The 23,424-nt window shown below is 40.9% G+C and overlaps 1 protein-coding gene across 2 annotated transcripts in view; it reads left to right on the plus strand.

The window, feature by feature from the left end:
- Window positions 1-427: 427 nt before the first annotated feature.
- The window catches only part of iars1 (isoleucyl-tRNA synthetase 1), a 307,104-nt gene continuing 284,107 nt past the window's right edge, over window positions 428-23,424 (plus strand). The window contains exons 1-6 of one of the 2 annotated variants that reach the window (XM_060910911.1): window positions 428-488; window positions 3,318-3,441; window positions 5,188-5,344; window positions 15,974-16,093; window positions 20,057-20,139; window positions 21,570-21,687. In XM_060910911.1, coding sequence (XP_060766894.1) covers window positions 3,323-3,441; window positions 5,188-5,344; window positions 15,974-16,093; window positions 20,057-20,139; window positions 21,570-21,687 — 597 coding nt within the window. In that variant the 5' untranslated portion in view covers window positions 428-488; window positions 3,318-3,322. Of the gene's footprint in view, window positions 489-547; window positions 679-3,317; window positions 3,442-5,187; window positions 5,345-15,973; window positions 16,094-20,056; window positions 20,140-21,569; window positions 21,688-23,424 lie in introns of those variants that run through there. The other variant, XM_060910910.1, reaches the window with a different exon arrangement.

Below are 23,424 nucleotides of genomic sequence, written 5' to 3' on the forward strand. Positions count from 1 at the left end.
TATTAACATAATTTTATGAAGGGGTAAATATCATTCACTGTGCAAAATGGAGAAGCCCTCCTTCCCTGGATTTATTAATGACTTTAAAATGTTTTTATTGCCTCTCAAAAAAATAGACTGTAGAATTGCACGGAAAACAAGTATAGAGATTGCTCGTTATTTGTTATTGTGATTTATGAATCCTTTTCCTTTTGTCTCTGCTCCGTTATGTGTTCATTTAATTGCCGAATTTAAAATGTAATTTACATGCACATTTTTTTCTCTTACATGTATCCCCTAATCTTTAATTTTAATCCATATCCTCCCTGAGAGTTTGTATATTTTCCTTTATCTAATTAAAAAAAAACTTTACAGATTGAATCGCAGCTCATGTTATGAATTTGTATTTCCGTTTCCGGCCATGCTTTCTCTTCTGTTGCATCATTTCCGCGTTGTGATTCCGCCTCCTGCTTCTTCTTCTCCGGCATCCCGGCTGAGAGCCGCCGCGTGTAAGTAACAGCGTTTCAAAGCCTGGAGTTTGTGTTGCGGTTGTGAGACCTGGGTTTGTTATTTTGTTCATCGTAAAGACAGAAAGTGCAGAAAGCGGTGAAATGAAAGCGATCTGAAGGTGGACTCGGAGCGGACAGCCCAACTTTCAGTGGAAGTCTAATAGCAAGCTAATGCTAAAGCTAAAGCTGAGTTAGTGTCTGATGCAACTGATGTCACTGAAAGCTCAATCAAACAAACAAACAAACAAACATAAATGACTGTTTTTATAATATTTTATAATTAAATAATAACCCTTAATAAAAGGAACAGCTGTTAATAACTATGTAATATTTAATTCCAGTTCTAAGTGCTTTTTTAAAATTATTATTATTATTATTATTATTATTATTATTAATTTAATGTATCTATAATGAGATACTTTCACTTTAAAGTGTACATTACAGATTTTTCCATCGATACAAATCACAATGTTTAGCTGTTTTATCAGACAGACAGTCTTGCATTTGAAAAAGTCTGGGGGAAATAAAAGTGCAGTTATTATTATTATTATTATTATTATTATTATTATTAACTGTACTTTTATTTCCCCCAGACTTTTTCAAATGCAAGACTGTCTGATAAAACAGCTAAACATTGTGATTTGTATCGATGGAAAAATCTGTAATGTACACTTTAAAGTGAAAGTATCTCATTATAGATACATTAAATTTTTTTAATTATTATTACTTTAGGGGCGGCATGGTGGTGTAGTGGTTAGCGCTGTCGCCCCACAGCAAGAAGGTCCTGGGTTCGAGCCCCGGGGCCGGCGAGGGCCTTTCTGTGTGGAGTTTGCATGTTCTCCCCGTGTCTGCGTGGGTTTCCTCCGGGTGCTCCGGTTTCCCCCACAGTCCAAAGACATGCAGGTTAGGTTAACTGGTGACTCAAAATTGACCGTAGGTGTGAATGTGAGTGTGAATGGTTGTCTGTGTCTATGTGTCAGCCCTGTGATGACCTGGCGACTTGTCCAGGGTGTACCCCGCCTTTCGCCCGTAGTCAGCTGGGATAGGCTCCAGCTCGCCTGCGACCCTGTAGAACAGGATAAAGCGGCTAGAGATAATGAGATGAGAATGAAATTTATTATTTTACTGAATGAGATGAAATACAGCAGGTAGTGTCAGTGCTGAGTTTCAGAATCATGCCATTACCTCCGCCAAGGAGGTTATGTTTTCGGTAGCGTTGGTTTGTTTGTTGGTTTGTCTGTTAGCAACATTACGGAAAAAGTTATGAACAGATTGCTCTGAAATTTTTTCCAGAGGTGTGACTGGGCACAAGTAACAATCCATAAAATTTTGGCGGCGATCCGGATCACCTTCTGGATCCCGGATTTTTTTTTTTTTTAAAGATTTTTTTTTGGCTTTTTTCACCTTTATTGGATAGGACAGTGTAGAGACAGGAAATGAGCAGGAGAGAGAGACGGGGAGGGATCGGGAAATGACCTCGGGTCGGAATCGAACCCGGGTCCGCGGATTTATGGTATGGCACCTTTGCCACCTGAGGCACGACGCCCCCCGGAATTTTTTTTAAATGATTCTTGGTGGAGGTCTGCATTCGCAGAGTGCTTTTCTAGTTCTTTCTGAGAATTATTGTACATTCTGGCACGCACACATACTGTACAGCTTGGTTATCTATCTATCTATCTATCTATCTATCTATCTATCTATCTATCTATCTATCTATCTATTACACACATTCTCTTCCTCTCACACATTCATATCATGCGACCTATTTTTGCACATTCCGGGACATACTGTACAACTTGGACTTTAACCACTTCATGCTCTTTAAATTTGTCCACTTTTCAAATTTGTATATTTCAGATTCTTCTATATTTTTTATTCATTCTATGTATATAGCTACTTTTGTCTTTGCTAAATTCTTTCCATCCATCCATCCATTATCTGTAGCTGCTTTATCCTGTTCTACAGGGTCGCAGGCAAGCTGGAGCCTATCCCAGCTGACTACGGGCGAAAGGCGGGGTACACCCTGGACAAGTCGCCAGGTCATCACAGGGCTGACACATAGACACAGACAACCATTCACACTCACATTCACACCTACGGTCAATTTAGAGTCACCAGTTAACCTAACCTGCATGTCTTTGGACTGTGGGGGAAACCGGAGCACCCGGAGGAAACCCACGCGGACACGGGGAGAACATCTACACAGAAAGGCTCACGTTGGCCACTGGGCTCGAATCCAGAACCTTCTTGCTGTGAGGCGACAGCGCTAACCACTACACCACCGTGCCGCCAAACTGAACTGACTTTTACAAACAATGTTATCTTAAAATCATTTTAATTTCAAGAGAACAGTAAAGTCAGTTGCATTTTTTTTATAGAATTCAAACCGTTGTTTCAATCTTGTGCAAGGGTGATTCGGCATATAAATGGTTTGCTGTTAATCAAATAATAATTGATTGGTTTGTTTTTCAAACACCATTGTTCATCGTTTTCCACTGTGTATGTTAGTTAAAAAAGTCATATGATGAAATGCTTATACCGTAGGCCGGACGGGAAAATACTTGGCTCTTGGTCATTTGTACGGCATGACCTCGAGCTAAATGTTTTCCCGTCTGGTCCGACTGAACTCGGTCAGTAAGTACATATGAATTATGAACACACAGTGATGCATGCAAGACGCACTGAAATTCTACCAAACTAGTAGTGCAGGAAACACTTAGCTTTGGCGTAAATTAAGCATGCGGTAACGCCTTTTCATTCAGCGTGATAACTAACAAGTAGAAATATTTGTGCCCTTTCACACACACATGCATTGTTGCTGTATTGTAGGCATCATGGTGGAACCCGTACCTGAGTCAGTTCACTTTCCCTCAGAAGAGGAACGCGTTCTTCAATTCTGGACTGAAAAGGACTGCTTCCAGGAGTGTCTGAAACAATCCAAAAACAGGACCAAGTGAGAGAAAATACTGGACCGATTGCTTTAACATTTGTACAGTGTCTTGCAAAAGTATTCATCCCCCTTGGTGTTTGTCCTGTTTTGTCACATTACAAGCTGGAATTAAAATGGATTTTTTGAGGGTTAGCACCATTTGATTTACACAACATGCCCACAACTTTAAAGGTGCACATTGTTGTTTTATTGTGACATAAACAATAAGATGAAAAACCAGAAATCTGGAGTGTGCATAGGTATTCACCCCCTTTCATATGAAACCCCTAAATAAGAGCTGGTCCAACCAATTCACTTCATAAGTCACATAATTAGTTGATTAAGATCCACCTGTGTGTAAACAAAGTGTCACATGATGTCGGTATAAATCAACCTGTTCTGGAAGGACCCTGACTCTGCAACACGACTAAGCAAACAACATGAAAACCAAGAAGCCTCCAAACAGGTCAGAGACAAAGTTGTGGAGAAGTATAGATCAGGGTTGGGTTATAAAACAATATCCCACAGAGCACCATTAAATCCATTATAGCAAAATGGAAAGAATATGGCACCACTACAAACCTGACAAGAGAAGGCCGCCCACCAAAACTCACAGATCAGGCAAGGAGAGCATTAATCAGAGATGCAACAAAGACACCAAAGATGACACTGAAGGAGCTGCAAAGATCCACAGCGGAGATGGGTGTAATCGTCCAGAGGACCACTTTAAGCCGTACACTCCACAGAGTGGGGCTTTATGGAAGAGTAGCCAGAAAAAAGTAATTGCTTTAGAAAACATGTTTGGAGTTTGCCCAACAGCATGTGGCAGACTCCCCAAACACATGGAAGAAGATTCTCTGGTCAAATGAGACTAAAATTGATCTTTTTGGCCATCGTGGAAAGCACCATGTGTGGCGCAAACCCAACATCCTGAGAACACCATTCCTGTGTAGCATGGTGGTGGCAGCATCATGCTGTGGGGATGTTTTTCATCTGCAGGGACAGGAAAGCTGGTCAGGACTGAAGGAAAGATGGATGGCACTAAATACAGGGCAATTCTGGAGAAAAACCTGTTTGAGTCAGCCAGAGGTTTGAGACTCGGATGAAGGTTCACGTTCCCGCAGGACAATGACCCTAAACATACTGCTAAAGCTACACTGGAGTGGTTTAAAGGGAAACATTTAAATGTCTTGGAATGGCCTCATCAAAGCCCAGACCTCAATCCAATTGAGACTCTGTGGCATAACTTGAAGATTGCTGGACACCAATGCAACCCATCTAACTTGAAGGAGTTGGAGCAGTTTTGCCTTGAGGAATGGGCAAAAATCCCAGTGGCTAGATGTGCTAAGCTAATAGAGACATACCCCAAGAAACTTGCAGCTGTAATTGCAGCAAAATGTGGCTCTGCAAAGTATTGACTTTGGGGGGTGAATACCTATGCACACTCCAGATTTCTGTTTTTTTTTTTTCATCTTATTGTTTGTGTCACAATAAAACAACAATTTTCACCTTTTAAAGTGGGAGGCATGTTGTGTAAATCAAATGGCGCAAAGCCCCCAAAAATCCATTTTAATTCCAGATTGTAAGGCAACAAAACGGGACAAACACCAAGAGGGATGAATACTTTTGCAAGACACTGTATATCTGTTGTCACTGGGAGTGCCGTGTTAATTTTATCCATATCTATGGCACATATGGCTGATTTGGCTTTTGGTGGATTGTGACTAACTGACGGTTGACCGGTGTGTGTGTGTGTGTTTATGGTTGCAGGTACACTTTCTACGATGGACCGCCCTTTGCTACCGGTCTCCCACATTATGGCCACATTCTAGCTGGCACTATCAAGGATGTTGTCACAAGGTTCGCTCACCAGAGCGGTTTCCATGTGGATAGGAGGTTTGGCTGGGATTGTCACGGCTTGCCTGTGGTAAGAACTCCAAAACTGTTGTGCTGTTATTTTTGATACCTGATGGCATCCGGGGTTTTCATCTCCTGCAAAATGTGCCATTTGGAATGCGCTAATGTGCTTCAGTAATTTACTGCGATTGGTTTGGATTTTAATCATTTCAGACCACGCTCAGGTGGTAGGTGTGGTGTGGATTGTACAATAGATTTGATTTGTAAAGAAGAAAACGTAACCGGATGTGCTGTTACGATTATAATCAATGACGGAGTGTTGTGGTCCTGCATGATGTGAGTCTTGAAAGTGTTACTGGGGCTACCCTGAACTTAACAGTATGTTCTGATGTGTTTTTTTTTTAATATGCCAGTGTTTTGCAAACTAACTTCTTTTTTTTTAAACAATATTTCTGTCTATTTATAATTTTCATTATTGAACATCAACAGAACAAGATAGTTCTTGGTATCACTTGTTATAGCAACTACACTACCGTTCAAAAGTTTGGGGTCACCCAGACAATTTTGTGTTTTCCATGAAAACTCACACTTTTATGGCCCTTTTCCACTACCCTTTTTCAGCTCACTTCAGCCCGACACGGCTTGCGTTTCGACTACCTCAGAGCAGCACGACTCAGCTCGCTTCAGCCTTACTCAGCACCCAAAACTCGCACGGTTTTGGAGTGGGGCTGAAGCGAGCCAAACCGAGCCGAGTGGGGCTAGGGGCGTGAGGAGACACTCCCCTGTGCACTGATTGGTGAGGAGGAGTGTCCTCACATGCCCACACACGCCCCGCGAGCACGCTGGGATCTGTAAACACCGTAAACCCGGAAGAAGAAGAATTACGAGAATTTCTGAAGCCTTATGCACCTCGCCTCATCTATACGCTCTTGCCAGTATCTGTTGGCGTTGTCGGTGACAACAAGCCACAGCACCAAGACCAGCAACACTAACGACTCCATGTCCTCCATGTTTATTGTTTACTCTCCGGGTCGTGAGACTACCGCTTAAAAGGTCACTGATGTCACTGTTTGCGCCGCCTAACGACATCACGTGACGTCCACCCACTTTCGCTAACTCCACCCAATGTGTCCACCCACTTCCAGCCAGCACGGTTCAGCGCGGTTGTAGTCGAAATGCAACTCCAACAGCCCCACTCAGCTCGACTCAGCACGGCACGGCTCAGCCCCACTCAGCCGCGTTTGTAGTGGAAAAGCGGCATTATTTACCACCATAAGTTGTAAAATGAATAGAAAATATAGTCAAGACATTTTTCTGGCCATTTTGAGCATTTAATCGACCCCACAAATGTGATGCTCCAGAAACTCAATCTGCTCAAAGGAAGGTCAGTTTTATAGCTTCTCTAAAGAGCTCAACTGTTTTCAGCTGTGCTAACATGATTGTACAAGGGTTTTCTAATCATCCATTAGCCTTCTGAGGCAATGAGCAAACACATTGTACCATTAGAACACTGGAGTGAGAGTTGCTGGAAATGGGCCTCTGTACACCTATGGAGATATTGCACCAAAAACCAGACATTTGCAGCTAGAATAGTCATTTACCACATTAGCAATGTATAGAGTGTATTTCTGATTAGTTTAAAGTGATCTTCATTGAAAAGAACAGTGCTTTTCTTTCAAAAACAAGGACATTTCAAAGTGACCCCAAACTTTTGAACAGTAGTGTATAAACGGTTGTACCCTCACCAGCCTCAAATTTTTTGCTTAAAAAAAACCCCAAAAAACCCCCGAGGCTTGTCATGTTACCAAGAACCCGCAAAGCCCTCCACCCTGAAGAATTTCCTCCGTCTGAAAACGTACAACTTATAGCTTGGAGGCTCCCAAGTGGTAATACATTGACGAAAATGTCAATCAGGCTTGTAGTACTTGAGTCCAGGACTCGTGCCCTAATTTTAAGGACTCGTGATTTGACTTGGACTTGAGCACTGATGACTCAGACTCATGCATTAACTGCATTTGGACTCGTAAATTGGTGATGAGGACTCGGATTTTTATCCCCCACTGGCTGAAAGGCATGAAGGGGGATCATGTCATGGTGATGTCTGCCCGTCCGTCCCAGGAAGGGTACTCATCTTCTGAAATCAACTTCTCTCACAGTTTTTGGAGGAATTTCATGAAACTTGGTAGGATTCTTTGTTATATATCAGTAATACGTATATTGTAATTTCATTAAATTTGGTCACATTTTCCGTAGCCTAGTTGTAGAGTAGCCAACTGGAGTACACAATTGTTCATATCCAGTGAATGCGGATAGAGGAAGAAAAAAAAAACCCACACACTACGAACGTATTTTCCTTTTTCATGAAACTGTGGATGTAAAATTGTATTAAACCAGAACTGAAGTCATTTTTAAACTTGCTTTATTTCTTAATTAACGTGTTATTCAATTATGTTTTCAGTTTTAGTAACCTTATATCATGACTCGTATTGGCAACTAATTGCAATTAAATATTATACTTATTGGGCTATTCGGTTTTTAGCCATGTTAAATTTAGTTCGTTTGGTCCACGGCAGGCGTCGCTTATCCGCGCAATCTTCACGAGACTTGTGCAAGACTTCGAGACGTCAAGTGTCAGTGCCGCTATTTTGAAAACTGTTTTCCAAACGAAGTATTGCACAAAAACGAGTTTAAATGACGATGTTGCTCACCTTTGATTTCCGCTGTACGCACAGGTCTCAGCGAATCTTGTTTATGATATATGGACTGATATATTACATAGCGTATTTCAAACACTCATAACTTGCTCTAGCAGCGACAAAATAGCGATCAAAAATAAATGCATTCCTATATTTAATAAAATGAGAAATAGAATTTTGACGCTGATAAAATTTGCCTTCAGAGGTGAGTGTGTGCGTGATGATTTGTGCTATACGATTAGAGGACTCGCACAACTCTCTAAGTAACGTTTCGATCAGATGGGTTTTACTGTGGTGATATACACAGATTATAAATGAATATGGGGCAGGTAGCACATCTATCTTAAGTGCGTGTCAGTTCTGTTCGCCTGGGAGAACAGGTTTTGGTAGTCTAAAGGGTGGAGACGTCAAACGTACGGTGAGTTACTTCTCTCTGCCGCTTCCTCCGTGTTCTCCTCCAGGCTATTCGTGGCAAGGTTTCGACATTTTATGTAACACAACGATGCAAATGATCATTGAGGCTTAATAATCCAGAGCTAATATAATTGACTGTAATGGTGGGTGGTACAGTGATGAAAAAATATTCAATCCCATAAAGTGTCAGCAGAATTATAAAGGCAACTTGTGTAGCTGCCATGAAATGTGGAGAATATTGGCACAGCAAAAGTGGGTTTTTCTTAAATGGAGGTGTTTTACGCTTGGGACACGAAGAAACATTTGTGTATCGGATCTAGAAATCTGTCGGCAGGAGTGTTGTTGAAGGTACAGTACCAAATGAAAAGTTTGGACACATCGACTCATTCATAGGGTTTTTCTGTATTTTGACTGTTTTCTACATTGTAGAACGAGACTGAAGACGTCAAAACTACCGGTATATAAAATAACATGGAACATATGGTATGTGGTAAACAAACAAAAAAAATGTTAAAAATCAGCGTTTCATACTTTAAGCCGAGGTCACAACCGGATGTACGATTTTTTGGCCGTGCGATTTTTGGCGTTTCCCAAATCGCTGCGTCTTTTTTGTTCGTGGAGAAAGACGCGCGTTGGCCGTAAGTTTGTCTTGCAACCTGAAAAAAACATAAGCGCCCGTAGAGTTTGTTTGACATGACAAAGAACCTCTGCGGCCAGTCTACAGCTCGAAAATCAGCACGTCACACGCGCGCCCTCCGTGCGTTTCTTGCGTTTTTTGCACGTAGACCGGCCGTAGGAGCACGTACGGCCGGTTGTGACCGAGGCTTTAGATTCTTCAGAATAGCCACCGTTTACCTTGACTGCTTTGCACACTATTGGTATTAACTTAACTGCCAAAAGAGAAACAGTCCATCATTAGCTCATCTGGTCATAAGGCTGTTGCTATGGCGTGGTGTCCGTCGTCCACAATACAGTTAAATCGTATCTCCTCCATCAGTTCTCCATGGATTTCCTTTCCGATTTGCTTTGTTTGAAAGAACTCCTCACTCTGCACAAAACTTGGTCGTTGTTTTGTCAATTTTTTGCTAACGAGTTACTAATCAGGCCAAATTGACGAATTTTCCGCTAGAATTGTATCTCCTCTCTCAGTTCTCATCCGATTTCAGTTCTGATCGATGTTTTGGGTAGATCTTCCGTTGAGGAACAAAACTTGGTCGTGCGTTTGTTGGCAACAATTTGTTTACAACTTTGTTTATTTTCAGTTAAATCGTATCTCCTCCGTCAATTCTCAACAGATTTCCGTTCTGATTGTTTTGTTTGAAAGAATTCGTCCTTCTGCACAGCACCTGGTCATTGCATTATCAGTTTTTGCTAACGAACCGCTAATTAGGTCAACTTAACGAGTTTTCGGACTTCTCATGAGAATCGTATCTCCTCTCGCAGTTCTCACCTGATTTCAGTTCTGATCGATGTTTTCCCTCAGGGAACAAAACTTGATGATTCATTTGTTGATTTTCCTATTTTCAGTTAAATTGTGTCTCCTCCCTCGGTTCTCAATGGATTTCCGTTCTGATTGTTTGTTTTATTTGAAAGAACTCGACCTTCTGCACAAAACGTGGTCACTGTATTGCCAATTTTTTGCGAACAAAGTAGTAATGAGGTCAACTTGATGCATTTCCTTCTGACTAGAATTGTACCTCCTCTCTCACTGATCATGCGAATTCAGTTCTGATCGATGTTTTGGGTCGATCTTCCCTCGAGGAACAAAATTGAGTCCTTTTGTTGATTTTTCCTGTTGTAAACAATTTGTCGTGGAGTTTGGTCCTCTCTCACATCGTCACATTTCAGTTCTGGTTGATGTTTTGGTCATCGTGGTTGTTTTTGATGGCAGGCCAGATGAGCTACTACGTCCTTGACGTTCTGGTTACTTTAAGACATGATGTATCTTTTTAATGATTTAAAATATTCTTTAAATATTGCAGATTATTTTGTATGATGGGGCGGCACGGTGGTGTAGTGGTTAGCGCTGTCGCCTCACAGCAAGAAGGTCCTGGGTTCGAGCCCCGGGGCCGGCGAGGGCCTTTCTGTGTGGAGTTTGCATGTTCTCCCCGTGTCCGCGTGGGTTTCCTCCGGGTGCTCCGGTTTCCCCCACAGTCCAAAGACATGCAGGTTAGGTTAACTGGTGACTCTAAATTGACCGTAGGTGTGAATGTGAGTGTGAATGGTTGTCTGTGTCTATGTGTCAGCCCTGTGATGACCTGGCGACCTGTCCAGGGTGTACCCCGCCTTTCGCCCGTAGTCAGCTGGGATAGGCTCCAGCTTGCCTGCGACCCTGTAGAAGGATAAAGCGGCTAGAGATAATGAGATGAGATTTTGTATGATAGGCCTGCACAACCCAGCTGAACGCACTGATCTGATCTGAGAACAGTCCTAATGGACTTGACCTAATATTCTAATGAGCACACTGGATTGACATCCCTATGTCTGAGACTCCCAGCCTTCTAGACCACTCTGGCACAAGAGGCAAAAATCAGGACTTGACACATACAGTGGTGCTTGAAAGTTTGTGAACCCTTTAGAATTTTCTATATTTCTGCATAAATGTGACCTAAAACATCATCAGATTTTCACACAAGTCCTAAAAGTAGATAAAGAGAACCCAGTTAAGCAAATGAGACAAAAATATTATACTTGGTCATTTATTTATTGAGGAAAATGATCCAATAGTACATATCTGTGAGTGGCAAAAGTACGTGAACCTTTGCTTTCAGTATCTGGCGTGACCTCCTTGTGCAGCAATAACTGCAACTAAACGTTTCCGGTAACTGTTGATCAGTCCTGCACACCGGCTTGGAGGAATTTTAGCTCATTCCTCCGTACAGAACAGCTTCAACTCTGGGATGTTGGTGGGTTTCCTCACATGAACTGCTCGCTTCAGGTCCTTCCACAACATTTCGATTGGATTAAGGTCAGGACTTTGACTTGGCCATTCCAAAACATTAACTTTATTCTTCTTTAACCATTCTTTGGTAGAACGACTTGTGTGCTTAGGGTCGTTGTCTTGCTGCATGACCCACCTTCTCTTGAGATTCAGTTCATGGACAGATTCCTGACATTTTCCTTTAGAATTTGCTGGTATAACTCCGAATTCATTGTTCCATCAATGATGGCAAGCCGTCCTGGCCCAGATGCAGCCAAACAGGCCCAAACTATGATACTACCACCACCATGTTTCACAGATGGGATAAGGTTCTTATGCTGGAATGCAGTGTTTTCCTTTCTCCAAACATAACACTTCTCATTTACACCAAAAATTTCTATTTTGGTCTCATACGTCCACAAAGCATTTTTCCAATAGCCTTCTGGCTTGTCCACGTGATCTTTAGCAAACTGCAGACGAGCAGCAATGTTCTTTTTGGAGAGCAGTGGCTTTCTCTTTGCAACCCTGCCATGCACACCATTGTTGTTCAGTGTGTTGGCGGCACGGTGGTGTAGTAGTTAGCACTGTCGCCTCACAGCAAGAAGGTTCTAGGTTTGAGCCCAATGGCTGGCAAGGGCCTTTCTGTGTGGAGTTTGCATGTTCTCCCCCTGTCTGTGTGGGTTTCCTCCGGGTGCTCTGGTTTCCCCCACAGTCCAAAGACATGCAGTTAGGTTGATGTGGGGCGGCCTTGGGCTGAAGTGCCCTTGAGCAAGGTACCTAACCCCTGACTGCTCCCCGGGCCCTCTAGTGTGGCTGCCCACTGCTCTGGGTGTGCGCGCGCGCGTGTGTTCACTGCTTCAGATGGGTTAAACGCAGAGGATGAATTTCACTGTGCTTGAAGTGTGCATGTGACAAAGGTTTCTTCTTCTTCTGTTCTCCTGATAGTGGACTCATGAACATTAGCCAATGTGAGAGAGGCCTTCAGTTGCTTAGACTTTACCCTGGGGTCCTTTGTGACTTTGCCGACTATTACACGCCTTGCTCTTGGAGTGATTTTTGTTGGTCGAGCACTCCTGGGGAGGGTAATGATGGTCGTGAATTTCCTCCATTTGTACACAGTCTGTCTGACTGTGGATTGGTGGAGTCCAAACTCTTTAGAGATGATTTTGTAACCTTTTCCAGCCTGATGAGCATCAACAACACTTTTTCTGAGGTCCTCCAGAAATCTACTTTGTTCGTGCCATGATACACTTCCACAAAGATGTGTTGTGAAGATCAGACTTTGATAGATCCCTGTTCTTTAAATAAAACAGGGTGCCCACTCACACCTGATTGTCATCCCATTGATTGAAAACACCTGACTCGAATTTCCCCTTCAAATTAACTGCTAATCCTAGAGGTTCACATACTTTTGCCACTCACAGATATGTAATATTGGATCATTTTCCTCAATAAATAAATGACCAAGTATAATATTTTTTGTCTCATTTGTTTAACTGGGTTCTCTTTATCTACATTTAGGACTTGTGTGAAAATCTGATGTTGTTTTAGGTCATATTTATGCAGAAATATAGAACATTCTGAAGGGTTCACAAACTTTCAAGCACCACTGTAACAACCTCCCCAGTTCTAAAGCAGAAGGCAATGCTCACTGGATTACGTCTTTCTCTGGAGGTCACTCAGACATGGAGACTTGTGCTGTGTTCGGATGATCCACTCGCCCACTATATAGTGCACTACAAAACCGTTATGAGACGCACCAAACTGTATTATACAGAAGCTGTACCCGATATCAGTCTACAGTTTTTTTTTTTTTGTTTTTTTTTTTAAACTTGAATTTTTATTCAAATGTTGTGAAGAGATATCAATTATGTGTACTTATCCAAAAATATGTGAGCGAGATAATATTTAACAGTTATTCCACCAAATCGAGTCATACATGAGCTGATAGCTGACGAGGCTCGTAGCACCGAGTCAGCTAGCAGCCATGTAGGACGAGATTGAGTGGAATAACTGTTTTATTCTATCCACATTCACTGGATTTTGAGAAACGGAGCATTTTTTTTATTTTTTTGCAAATTCGAGAAATAAAAACTTTTATACAAAATGTCCGACAAAATCATTTCCGCTTCGAAAACAAACCGGCGAAATGACAGCAGCAATGTGTGAAAAATGCAATAATTCTTGGAAAAAAAAAGTTCTTACCATCATATATTTTTATTCCATATTTTTTGCTGTTTTTTTTTTTTGGTGTTTGTTGGGGTCTTGTTTTCGAGTAGAGTTTTGATTTCGTCCTGAGTTGGTTCAGCAACACGCTCTGCCATTTTGTTTTTCTCTACTCACGGTATAGACCCCTTTCACATGACGTCACCGCGCCGCGAGATTTTGTTAGGCGCCATATTGGAAGACCAAGTACATGCACTCACAATATAAAACAAAGTACGAGCGAGAGTAAAGTGACACGATGGATGATAATTCTGGTTATGTGAGTACATTACCAGCTGCAGAAAGGGCACGGTATGTGGAGAAACTGGCTGTGATTGATGGGTTTGACCCATATGATAAGACTCGGGGCAAGGGAGAATGGAAACATAAGGAGGACCTGACACCAATTCTGCCATCTGTTTGCTACCCAGACATTGTAAACTATTTGTTGTTTACACCCAGTGCCTACACTCAGTGTTCGAACTATGCCGATATTTTCGGGGGGGTCCCTTTTTTCCCCTTGGGGGTGTGTGTGCTTGCGCTTGTCTCGGAGCGCGGCTCTCCAAACACATGAGAAGCCTATCTTGCGCACATATCACGCGGACTCCACACCTCCACACACGCATCGCGTCTGAAGTCATAACTCATCAGGGGAAATCGTGTCCGCATTGGCATGTTCAAAAAACAACCTCGCGTCAACAATGATACCACACGCAAGAAAAAAAAAACAGTCAGGCTACTCAACAACCAACCTGGCAGCAGCGAGCAAGCCCCAAACCATCCTAAATTATTATTATTATTAAATTGTAGAAGTCTGGGAGGCTTGCTCCTCATACAGTTACCAACTTGGGGCCAATTTAGCATGTTTTAAATCTGAATTTCTTGCGTTTGCTTACCTCAAAGTGTCCGCAGATCATGCACAGACTTATCCATTATATCCACAGTTTTTTGCCAAGTCTCACACAGGTTTCTTTCAAGGCCGAATCCCATTTCACCCCTTGGACCAACCCCTTGGCCCTTCCCCTCCATTTTGCGCGTTCACGTGAAGGGGTAGGGGTATCCCAATCCCAGTTAACGCGGAGGGGTAGGGGAAGGGGTAGGGCTTCTGTACCCCTCCAAACGGAGATTTTCCTGGAGCTGACTCCGAACGAAGGGGTTTGAGTGATTTCCCCACAATGCCATGCGGATTTCAGCGAGATTTCATGCGGATTTCAGAAAGATGGCGGTTCCCGCGGCGAAAGATTGTCATAAATGTATTTTCTCCATTATTTACGTGTTTTAAGTTGTTATCCAGAGGAAACACGCCGCTTGATTCGCTTTCGAGCTGAGAATGAGCAGCGATTTCTGAAATCCAAGCTGCTGCTAAAAAGCTTTGGGAGTGAGTATTGTTTTCGGTTGCTTGACTGCGTACGTTTTGTTCTGTTATTCTCGCTTTTATTGTTTACATGAGTGTTCTGACACCTCATTCTGTCGGATGTGGTGCACGAAGCGCCAAAGATATCCCATTCAGTGGTGTTAGTTAACAAATCACACCCTGCCAGCAGAGATTTCTGGCTCTGACTGTAGCGGCTGGTCGCAGCCAATGACGCATTTGGTCGCGTTTTGCTAACGTAAACGCTGACGGAGGTACGCGATGACATATGCGATCGTTGAAGGGCTATCCCAATACGTAAGGGTTGAATTTCAAGCCCTATCCCTTGTAGCTCAGTTTCAAGGGGAAGGGCCAAGGGGAAGGCGGAGGGGGAGGGGGAGGGGTAGAAATTAGAATTGGGATTGGGCCCGAGTCTACTGTTGGGCCAATAAATCATAAATAAAACAGCTCAGATTTGTTTGTTTAAGTCGTTTGCCACTCCACTTTATTCTCGTGGGTTCACATACCGCTGCCGTTATTATCCCCTTATCACGAGTTTGTTGGGCTTCCAAAATGGCGCAGGGTCTGTTTACTTCCGGTTTCGGGTGACGTCAGTGAAAGGGGTCTATATGAGCTGATAGTGTAGTAGTAGAGTAGCCAGTCAGAGCGCACAATTTGCTGATATCCAGTGAATGTGGATAGAATAATTGCGACTATCCAGCACGTAATTATGTAACCGCATAACCTCCACTTAATGCCTGAAATGCATCATTCTTTGATAAATGAAAAATGGTAAGCATCGGCAAATTGCTATGGTATCAGAGGAATACGGAATTCACATTCAAAATTCAAATTTTGCATCACACCACCCTGTCGTTGATTATTCATTTTTTTGAGAATTGTAACAGCACGCCCTGTCGTGTTTTATTCCTTATTTAACTCCTTTGTAATTAGGTTTTTACTACAGCCTGCTGATTGATGTCATATTTTTCACTCCCCACCGAGTAATAGGTTTTGTCATCTTCACTTCATTCTTTAAGGACGCTGCTAGCTTATGTGTGGACAGGTTGCCTGTTGACTCATTTTAAGACTTTTCCTCCCTTTTTTTTTTAGGAATATGAGATTGATAAGACACTGGGAATTAAAGGACCAGAGGATGTCGCTAAGATGGGGATAGCGGAGTACAACAAGCAGTGCAGGAGTATCGTGATGAGATACGCCAATGAGTGGGAGGTGAGTGTGTGTGAGAGAGAGAGAGATATTTGGGTAAATGATCTTCAGTTCAGTTGCTTGGTGAATTAAAGATGTGCACTTGAATACAATTGGATATTATAATAATAATAATAATAATAATAATACTTATTTCACGAAAATTAGCATTTAAATATGATCAAATGTACATTACAGGGATTAATAAATAGCTAAATTCCAAAACATTGTCAAATGTACAAAAAATATATAAAAATTCCTGTATAAAACACAAAATCTCTAAAGCAAAACAAATTTATATTGCTTATTCTCTTAAATAATATCTTTTATTTCTCTTCATGGTAAATATTACAGTTGCAAAATCAATAAACTGTTTCTCTAAAACATCAGGATATGATGGAAATATCTCATAATATACGTACATACAGGCCACTTTTTCCATGGAATAAAAACATTTATTTTTTTCGCGGTGCGGTTTCCATCAAATCCTGCGCTCTAATTGGCTGGCGAGCGGGTCCGTATCCTACGATACAGACCCCAGTTACAGAACTCTGGTGACTCGCTCGTTCACAACAACAAAAAACATAGTAGCATTTTTTGTCAACATATATATATTTTTTTATAATATCAAAAATTTTATAAATTTTTCCCAGCATTTTTCAGGAGAATAGCATTAATTTTACATCATGGATCGTGATAACGACAGTCTTCACAGCGAAAGCGAGTTTTACTACCCTGAGGAAGAAGAAATGAAAGAAAACATTTCAGGAGAAAGCTAAAAACCTCTAACTGTTGCTAACGCCGAGCAAAAACATGGCTGAATCCTGAATGACTCAATTTTGTATAAATAGGGGACTACATAGACGGCAAAATGTTTTTTTTCCTGCCATGGAAGTGCACTTGTATACCGAGGAGGAAGCAATTTGCATTACAGCCGTGAATGAGGATTTAAAATGGCGGCTCGCCTCGGTTTTCCCTTTCATGCGCTCTCATTTTCTGTTAGAATTTGGTAAAGAAAAAATATATTATTTACCAGCTTAAGGTTGGTCTGTATGGTGAAATACCGTGACCTTGGCCTTGAATGCTGACTTCGGCCCAGAGGGCCTCGCTCAGTACTTTCAAGACCTCGGTCACGGTATTTCACGATATGGACCTCCCAGCTGGTAAATAACACACATGTATTCTGTTCCCTTCTAGCGGGTTTATTGATAACATGCAATATTGTTATCATGTAGCTTATCCTCCATGTATTACGCCACTCTCCCCAATGGAGAATGAGCGTGCAATATTGTTAGAATATTGCATGTTGTCAAGACATCACATCATATGTCAGAGCTGATGCAAAGATCCAATGACAACTTTTCTGCTGCGCATGCACACAGTCATTTCTTTGTTGGCCAGGGAAGAGAGAAGACGAGGCTAATCCAGTGCTCGGTTTAAGCACTAAATAAATAAACTGGAAATTGAAACTAAAGACGCGCTGAACATCCGGAAGGCGACCAAAACTTCATTAGATGTTCTTCACACATATTTACAAGAGAAAAACATGCCAACGGACATCGAAAAACTAGAAAAGAGACACGTTGGAGATGTAGAACTTCCACACTAGCGAGTGACTGAGACAGTTTGTAAACAAACATGGCCGCGAGGTTTGCTTCGTTAAAAATGGAAGATTGAGAGAATTTTGGATGCCAGGTCACTCTGTTGTGTGGAGTTGTCGATGTTGGTTGTAAAAGTAATTAAGTGAATTACCCAGGGAAAATAATAATATTAGTCAGCTTGACTGCTTGCGCATTGGCCTGCGCTAACACTACACCAGCTAGGGTGTAGCTCAGTGATTCCCAACCACTGTGCCGCGGCACATTAGTGTGCCATGAGAGATCATCAGGTGTACCGTGGGAAATTATCAAATTTCACTTAATTGTTCCGAAAATTATTTATTTACTGTAAATAATTTGTCTTTATTCATCTATGCCAGCGACCTATAGTAACAGGCAAAACAATCAAATACTCTTCCACTAGATGGCAGCAGGTAGCTAATTAACCTGTGTATCTACCTGTTGCCATTCAAACAATAGAATTAGTAATGCTTTGGGTGTGACAGCGGTGATGGCGATGGATAAATATTGGAAAAGAAAAAGTACACAATCCAAACTGGGGCCTGGAGAAAATTCTGACCCAGATGAAGGCCCAAGTATGAGTAGAGGTCAGAAGAAAGCAAAAAAGGTGATTTTCCACAACCTATCTATGCGAGCTGGGCTTTTCAAGCATGACTGCTATAAAACCTAAAAAAAGGAGAGAGACTCTGAGCTGTTGAGGAAGATCTTTGTGTGTGTCTTTCTTCAATTCCTGCAAGTATATCAGCTTTGTGTTCAACTAAACAGGCCCAGGTTTCACACAGAGTAAGTAAATTGTGAGTAAATTGAGATGAGATGGTCATTTTATTTATATACACACACACACACACACACACACACACACACGCTTTTTTGTGACAATTTGCTTGGTGGTGTGCCGTGGGATTTTTCGAATGTAAAATATGTGCCGTGGCTCAAGAAAGGTTAGGAAACACTGGTGTAGCTAACTGGACTGCCGCGCTAACAACACCAAGTTGCACGTAAACTTGCATTGGCCTTCAAGAATGCTGATATGGAGAGTATGTCTAATAATAATATATGAGTGATTCCACGCTTATGGGTACTGAAATGGGGACATGAACTTATTTTTAAAAATTCACCTAAAACCATTTCTTTTTTTACCATCAGGTCACAAAACATGTAATCTTTAATGAATGATATGTTAAAAGATAACTTTAATTTTCTGAGATGTAATAAAAACATATTTATATGCCAAAGTCAGAACGTAACAGAAGTGTTGTGGACATATATATTCTCAATTTTAACAATGTAGAATTACTTTTTGAAACATAGGAAGGTGATGTTTTAGCAAATATAATTAATAAACATGTGTAGTAGAATAAACATACACATTCTTTCAATAAGATTAACATGGTATATAGCGAGATTGTAATTAATTTGTAACAGACGCGAGATGGACAATCGTAACAGAAGTAATGTAACAGACATCATTTTGGAACTCATAGGCTTGACTTTGGCATATAAATGTTTTTATTACATCTCAGAAAATTAAAGTTATCTTTTAACATATCATTCATTAAAGATTACATGTTTTGTGACCTGATGGTAAAAAAAGAAATGGTTTTAGGTGAATAAGTTCATGTCCCCATTTCAGTACCCATAAGCGTGGAATCACTCGTATAAAGAAAATTAAAACTTGTGCACCAAATTCTAGTGTTTTTTTTTTTTTTATGAAAGATGTATGCTGTACATTCTGCCACAGAAAAAGAACAGTTCAGAGAAATTACTGAAAGCCCAAATATTGCCATGATATTCATAGCCAAGATGGCATTCATGTCATTGTATGTAAACTTCTGACCACAACTGTATATGAGAGGTTTAGTCTTTTAAACATCGTATGTGTTTTTTTTTTTTTTTTTTTTTAAGTGGTACTGTAACTTTTGCTAAGGTGATTTAATCTTGGATTCCCTGAACAACTTGTAATTTCTCACCAACGAAGAGACTTAAAATGCAGCAAGCGAGGATGAAATCGCTTGACTGATCTCATTAAAGAGCCCAGGAGACAGGCGTTTATTCTTTCCATGGATGATGTAGTCAATAATAAGCTGTGCTTCATTACACAGGTGGCTTCTTTGTTTGTTGTGTAAGGTAAGGTGTGGAAATCAGGTTTCGAGACGGTGTAGGTGGTTCCGGATTTCATTTTGATTTTATGCTGGTTATTTTCTGAGAGTAACTCCAGTCCAACAAATATGCATTTGATTATGATTAATAGCAGCCATAACAAAGTGTAGCACTCTTTTTGATTAATGGCCCAAACTGAAATGTGCTTTTGCTCTCGATATTGAAATTGAGCCTGGCTGAAAAACACCGCGGTCTTTGTGTAATTCAGGTTTCAGTAAAGAGAATGGGCCGTTGGATCGACTTCAAGAACGATTACAAGACCCTCTACCCGTGGTTCATGGAAACTGTCTGGTAAGTCGGCAAAACCTTTTAAGATCTTTGTCATCTCATCTCATTATCTCTAGCCGCTTTATCCTGTTCTACAGGGTCGCAGGCAAGCTGGAGCCTATCCCAGCTGACTACGGGCGAAAGGCGGGGTACACCCTGGACAAGTCACCAGGTCATCACAGTGCTGACACATAGACACAGACAACCATTCACACTCTCATTCACACCTACGGTCAATTTAGAGTCACCAGTTAACCTAACCTGCATGTCTTTGGACTGTGGGGGAAACCGGAGCACCCGGAGGAAACCCACGCGGACACGGGGAGAACATGCAAACTCCACACAGAAAGGCCCTCACCGGTCACGGGGCTCGAACCCGGACCTTCTTGCTGTGAGGCGACAGCGCTAACCACTACACCACCGTGCCGCCCTTAAGATCTTTGTATTGTATTAAAGTGTGTTTTCTTTCCATAGCACTTCATATCATGTGCTTTGAGTGTCAGGATGATACAGTATATGCTCAGCCCTCTTCAGGAAGTTTGTGATGTATTCGAGCCATATGCTACAAAAGTGTAAATCCATCCAGCCTACATTTGACAGCTAAATTCTCCTCAGATCGTTTAATTGTTAACTGGAAAATGTTTGTTCGGTTAATACTTTTGCTGAAAGACATGCAAGCCGAAGCTTTTGGAACGGCCCTCGTCATCTCCCGACTTGAACATCACTGAAAATGTATAGAGTGGTGCTTGAAAGTTTGTGATCCCTTTAGAATTTTCTATATTTCTGCATAAATATGACCTAAAACAACATCAGATTTTCACACAAGTCCTAAAAGTAGATAAAGAGAACCCAGTTAAACAAATGAGACAAAAAATATTATACTTGGTCGCTTATTTATTGAGGAAAATAAAATTGGAAGTCTGCGATTCAAATTCAGTACCTAAACAACTAAACAAAAATAACTGAGTGTCGGGGAAAATTCTGTTTATGACCTAGACTTGAAAACTCTGAATGGCACTCTAGCTTTAAGTGATGTCTGATCAGTCAGTTAAGATTTTTTTCTGATCTCATTTCTTCCGTGAAGTTGATGATTCGGCACTATCCTTCCGGGTTTTAATAATGCGCTGGATGTTTTTTCACCCAATTCCTGGAATTCCAGCAATCTCCCTAGTTGTTTTTCTTTGCTTGATGCAGACCAGTGATTTGACCCTTTTGAAACCCATGACCACGGGATACACTGAAGAAATGAGAAGCTACTCACTGCATCAGTCAGAGTTAAACGAATTGCTGCCAACTGAACCGTATTAATCACTGCAGTAATTATCCAATCAGAGGCTCTTTTGTATTTGCTTATTTAAATCCAAATGCTGGTGTTATTTCAGCCAGACAGTGTACATACACCATTTATTGCTGTCCTTTTTATTTATTTTTTATTTATTTATCCCCCCCCCCAGGTGGGTGTTTAAGCAGCTCTATGATAAAGGTCTGGTGTACAGAGGAGTGAAGGTCATGCCATTCTCCACAGCCTGTAACACACCACTCTCCAACTTCGAATCACACCAGAACTACAAGGTACACATCAAACACCTAAGCTTAAAGGAGAACTGAAGTCATTTTTAAACTTGCTTTATTTCTTAATTAACGTGTTATTAAATTACGTTTTCGGTTTTAGTAACCTTATATCATAACTTGTATTGGCAACTAATTCCAATTAAATATTATACTTATCGGCCTATTCGGTTTTTAGCCATGTTGAATTTAGTTCGTTTGGTCCACGGCAGGCGTTGCTTATCCACGCGATCTTCACGAGACTTGTGCGAGACTTCGAAACGCGAAGTGTCAGCCAGGTGTCAGCGCCGCCATTTTGAAAACTGTTTTCCAAACGAAGTATTGCACAAAAACGAGTTTAAATGACGATTACTGCCTACTTTTTTTCAAACTTTCCTGATCGCTATCAACACAAACAAAACTTCCAGCTTGATTACATCAGCATTCGAAAGAGGGCGCGCGCGTCTTTTGACAATGTTGGGAGATGTCGGTCACTTTGATTTCCGCTGTACGTTTTACTTCGGTCCTACGATGTCTCGCACAGGTCTCAACGCATCTTGTTTACGGCCATCACTTTGACATATGGATTGATATATTACAGAGCGTATTTCAAACACTCATAACTTGCTCTAGCAGCGACAAAATAGCGATCAAAAATAAATGCATTCCGATATTTAATAAAACGAGAAATAGAATTTTGATGATGATTAAAAAAAAATTTGCCTTCAGTTCCCCTTTAATTAAAGTTGTAACTTCTCTTACGTCCTGAAATGGAAACCTTTGGTCCGTATACATTTTAATTCCAGTTCCTCTGAAAGACATTAAAAAACATCTAATATTTATTGACTTCATTTATATTTAATGTGTAGTAAATCTGATGGACAAATTAAAAATATGGCCTCAGTTTCTCATGACCTGAGATAAATGTCACTCAGCTCATCTTCGACTGTTCACTCGACTGAGATTTTTTTTTTTCAGCTAGCAATGCCTTGGACATCTTTAGACAGATGTTTTTGGGTTTTTTTTTAAATTAAAAAAAAAAAAAATTTTGTGTTAATTTTTCTGCCAGAAATATAATTTTGATAAATTTCGATCAATACCCAATTTTTCATCATTTTTCCAGCTGTTTTCCAGAATTCAGCTGCAGAGTCACAACTGTCATTTTTATGGATTTTTATCCCCCTGGCATATAATGCAGGGGGATATAGCTATCGCTCTATCTGTCCGTCTGTCAGCATTTTAGTTTCCGGAGCATAACTCAAAAACTATTAGGAATTCTTTTTTTTTTTTTCACGAAACTTGACAGTTATGTTAACTGATTAGAGCGGTTGTGCCTTTTGGAATTTTAGGATTTCTGTGAATTATTATTATTATTATTATTATTATTTTTAATTTGTTCCATATTTCCATGGCAACCAGTTCAACTTAGGATAATTTGGAGCAGGGTTTTATGTAGGGGCCGGGGGGAAACGTCATCTCCTGATGATTCTTGTTAAAAACTTGTAATTGGAGAAAAGCAAATTGTCTACGATTGAAGCAACATACAGTACTGTGCAAAAGTCTTCGGCACCCGATTTTTAAAAAATTTTTTTTAATTAATTTATTTTTTCATACAAACTTTGTTATAGATTTCTATTTTATGACTTCTACATTATCGAGTCAGTACAAAAACATTTTAGAGTCCAAACGTTCGTTAATTTTCCAGCACAAAATTAAATGTTACAGAAAAAAAAGTTTGTATCTGAGCAGCATATTCCATAA

This window comes from Neoarius graeffei, chromosome 26 (genome assembly GCF_027579695.1).
Source record: "Neoarius graeffei isolate fNeoGra1 chromosome 26, fNeoGra1.pri, whole genome shotgun sequence".
Classification (NCBI taxonomy): Eukaryota; Metazoa; Chordata; class Actinopteri; order Siluriformes; family Ariidae; genus Neoarius; species Neoarius graeffei.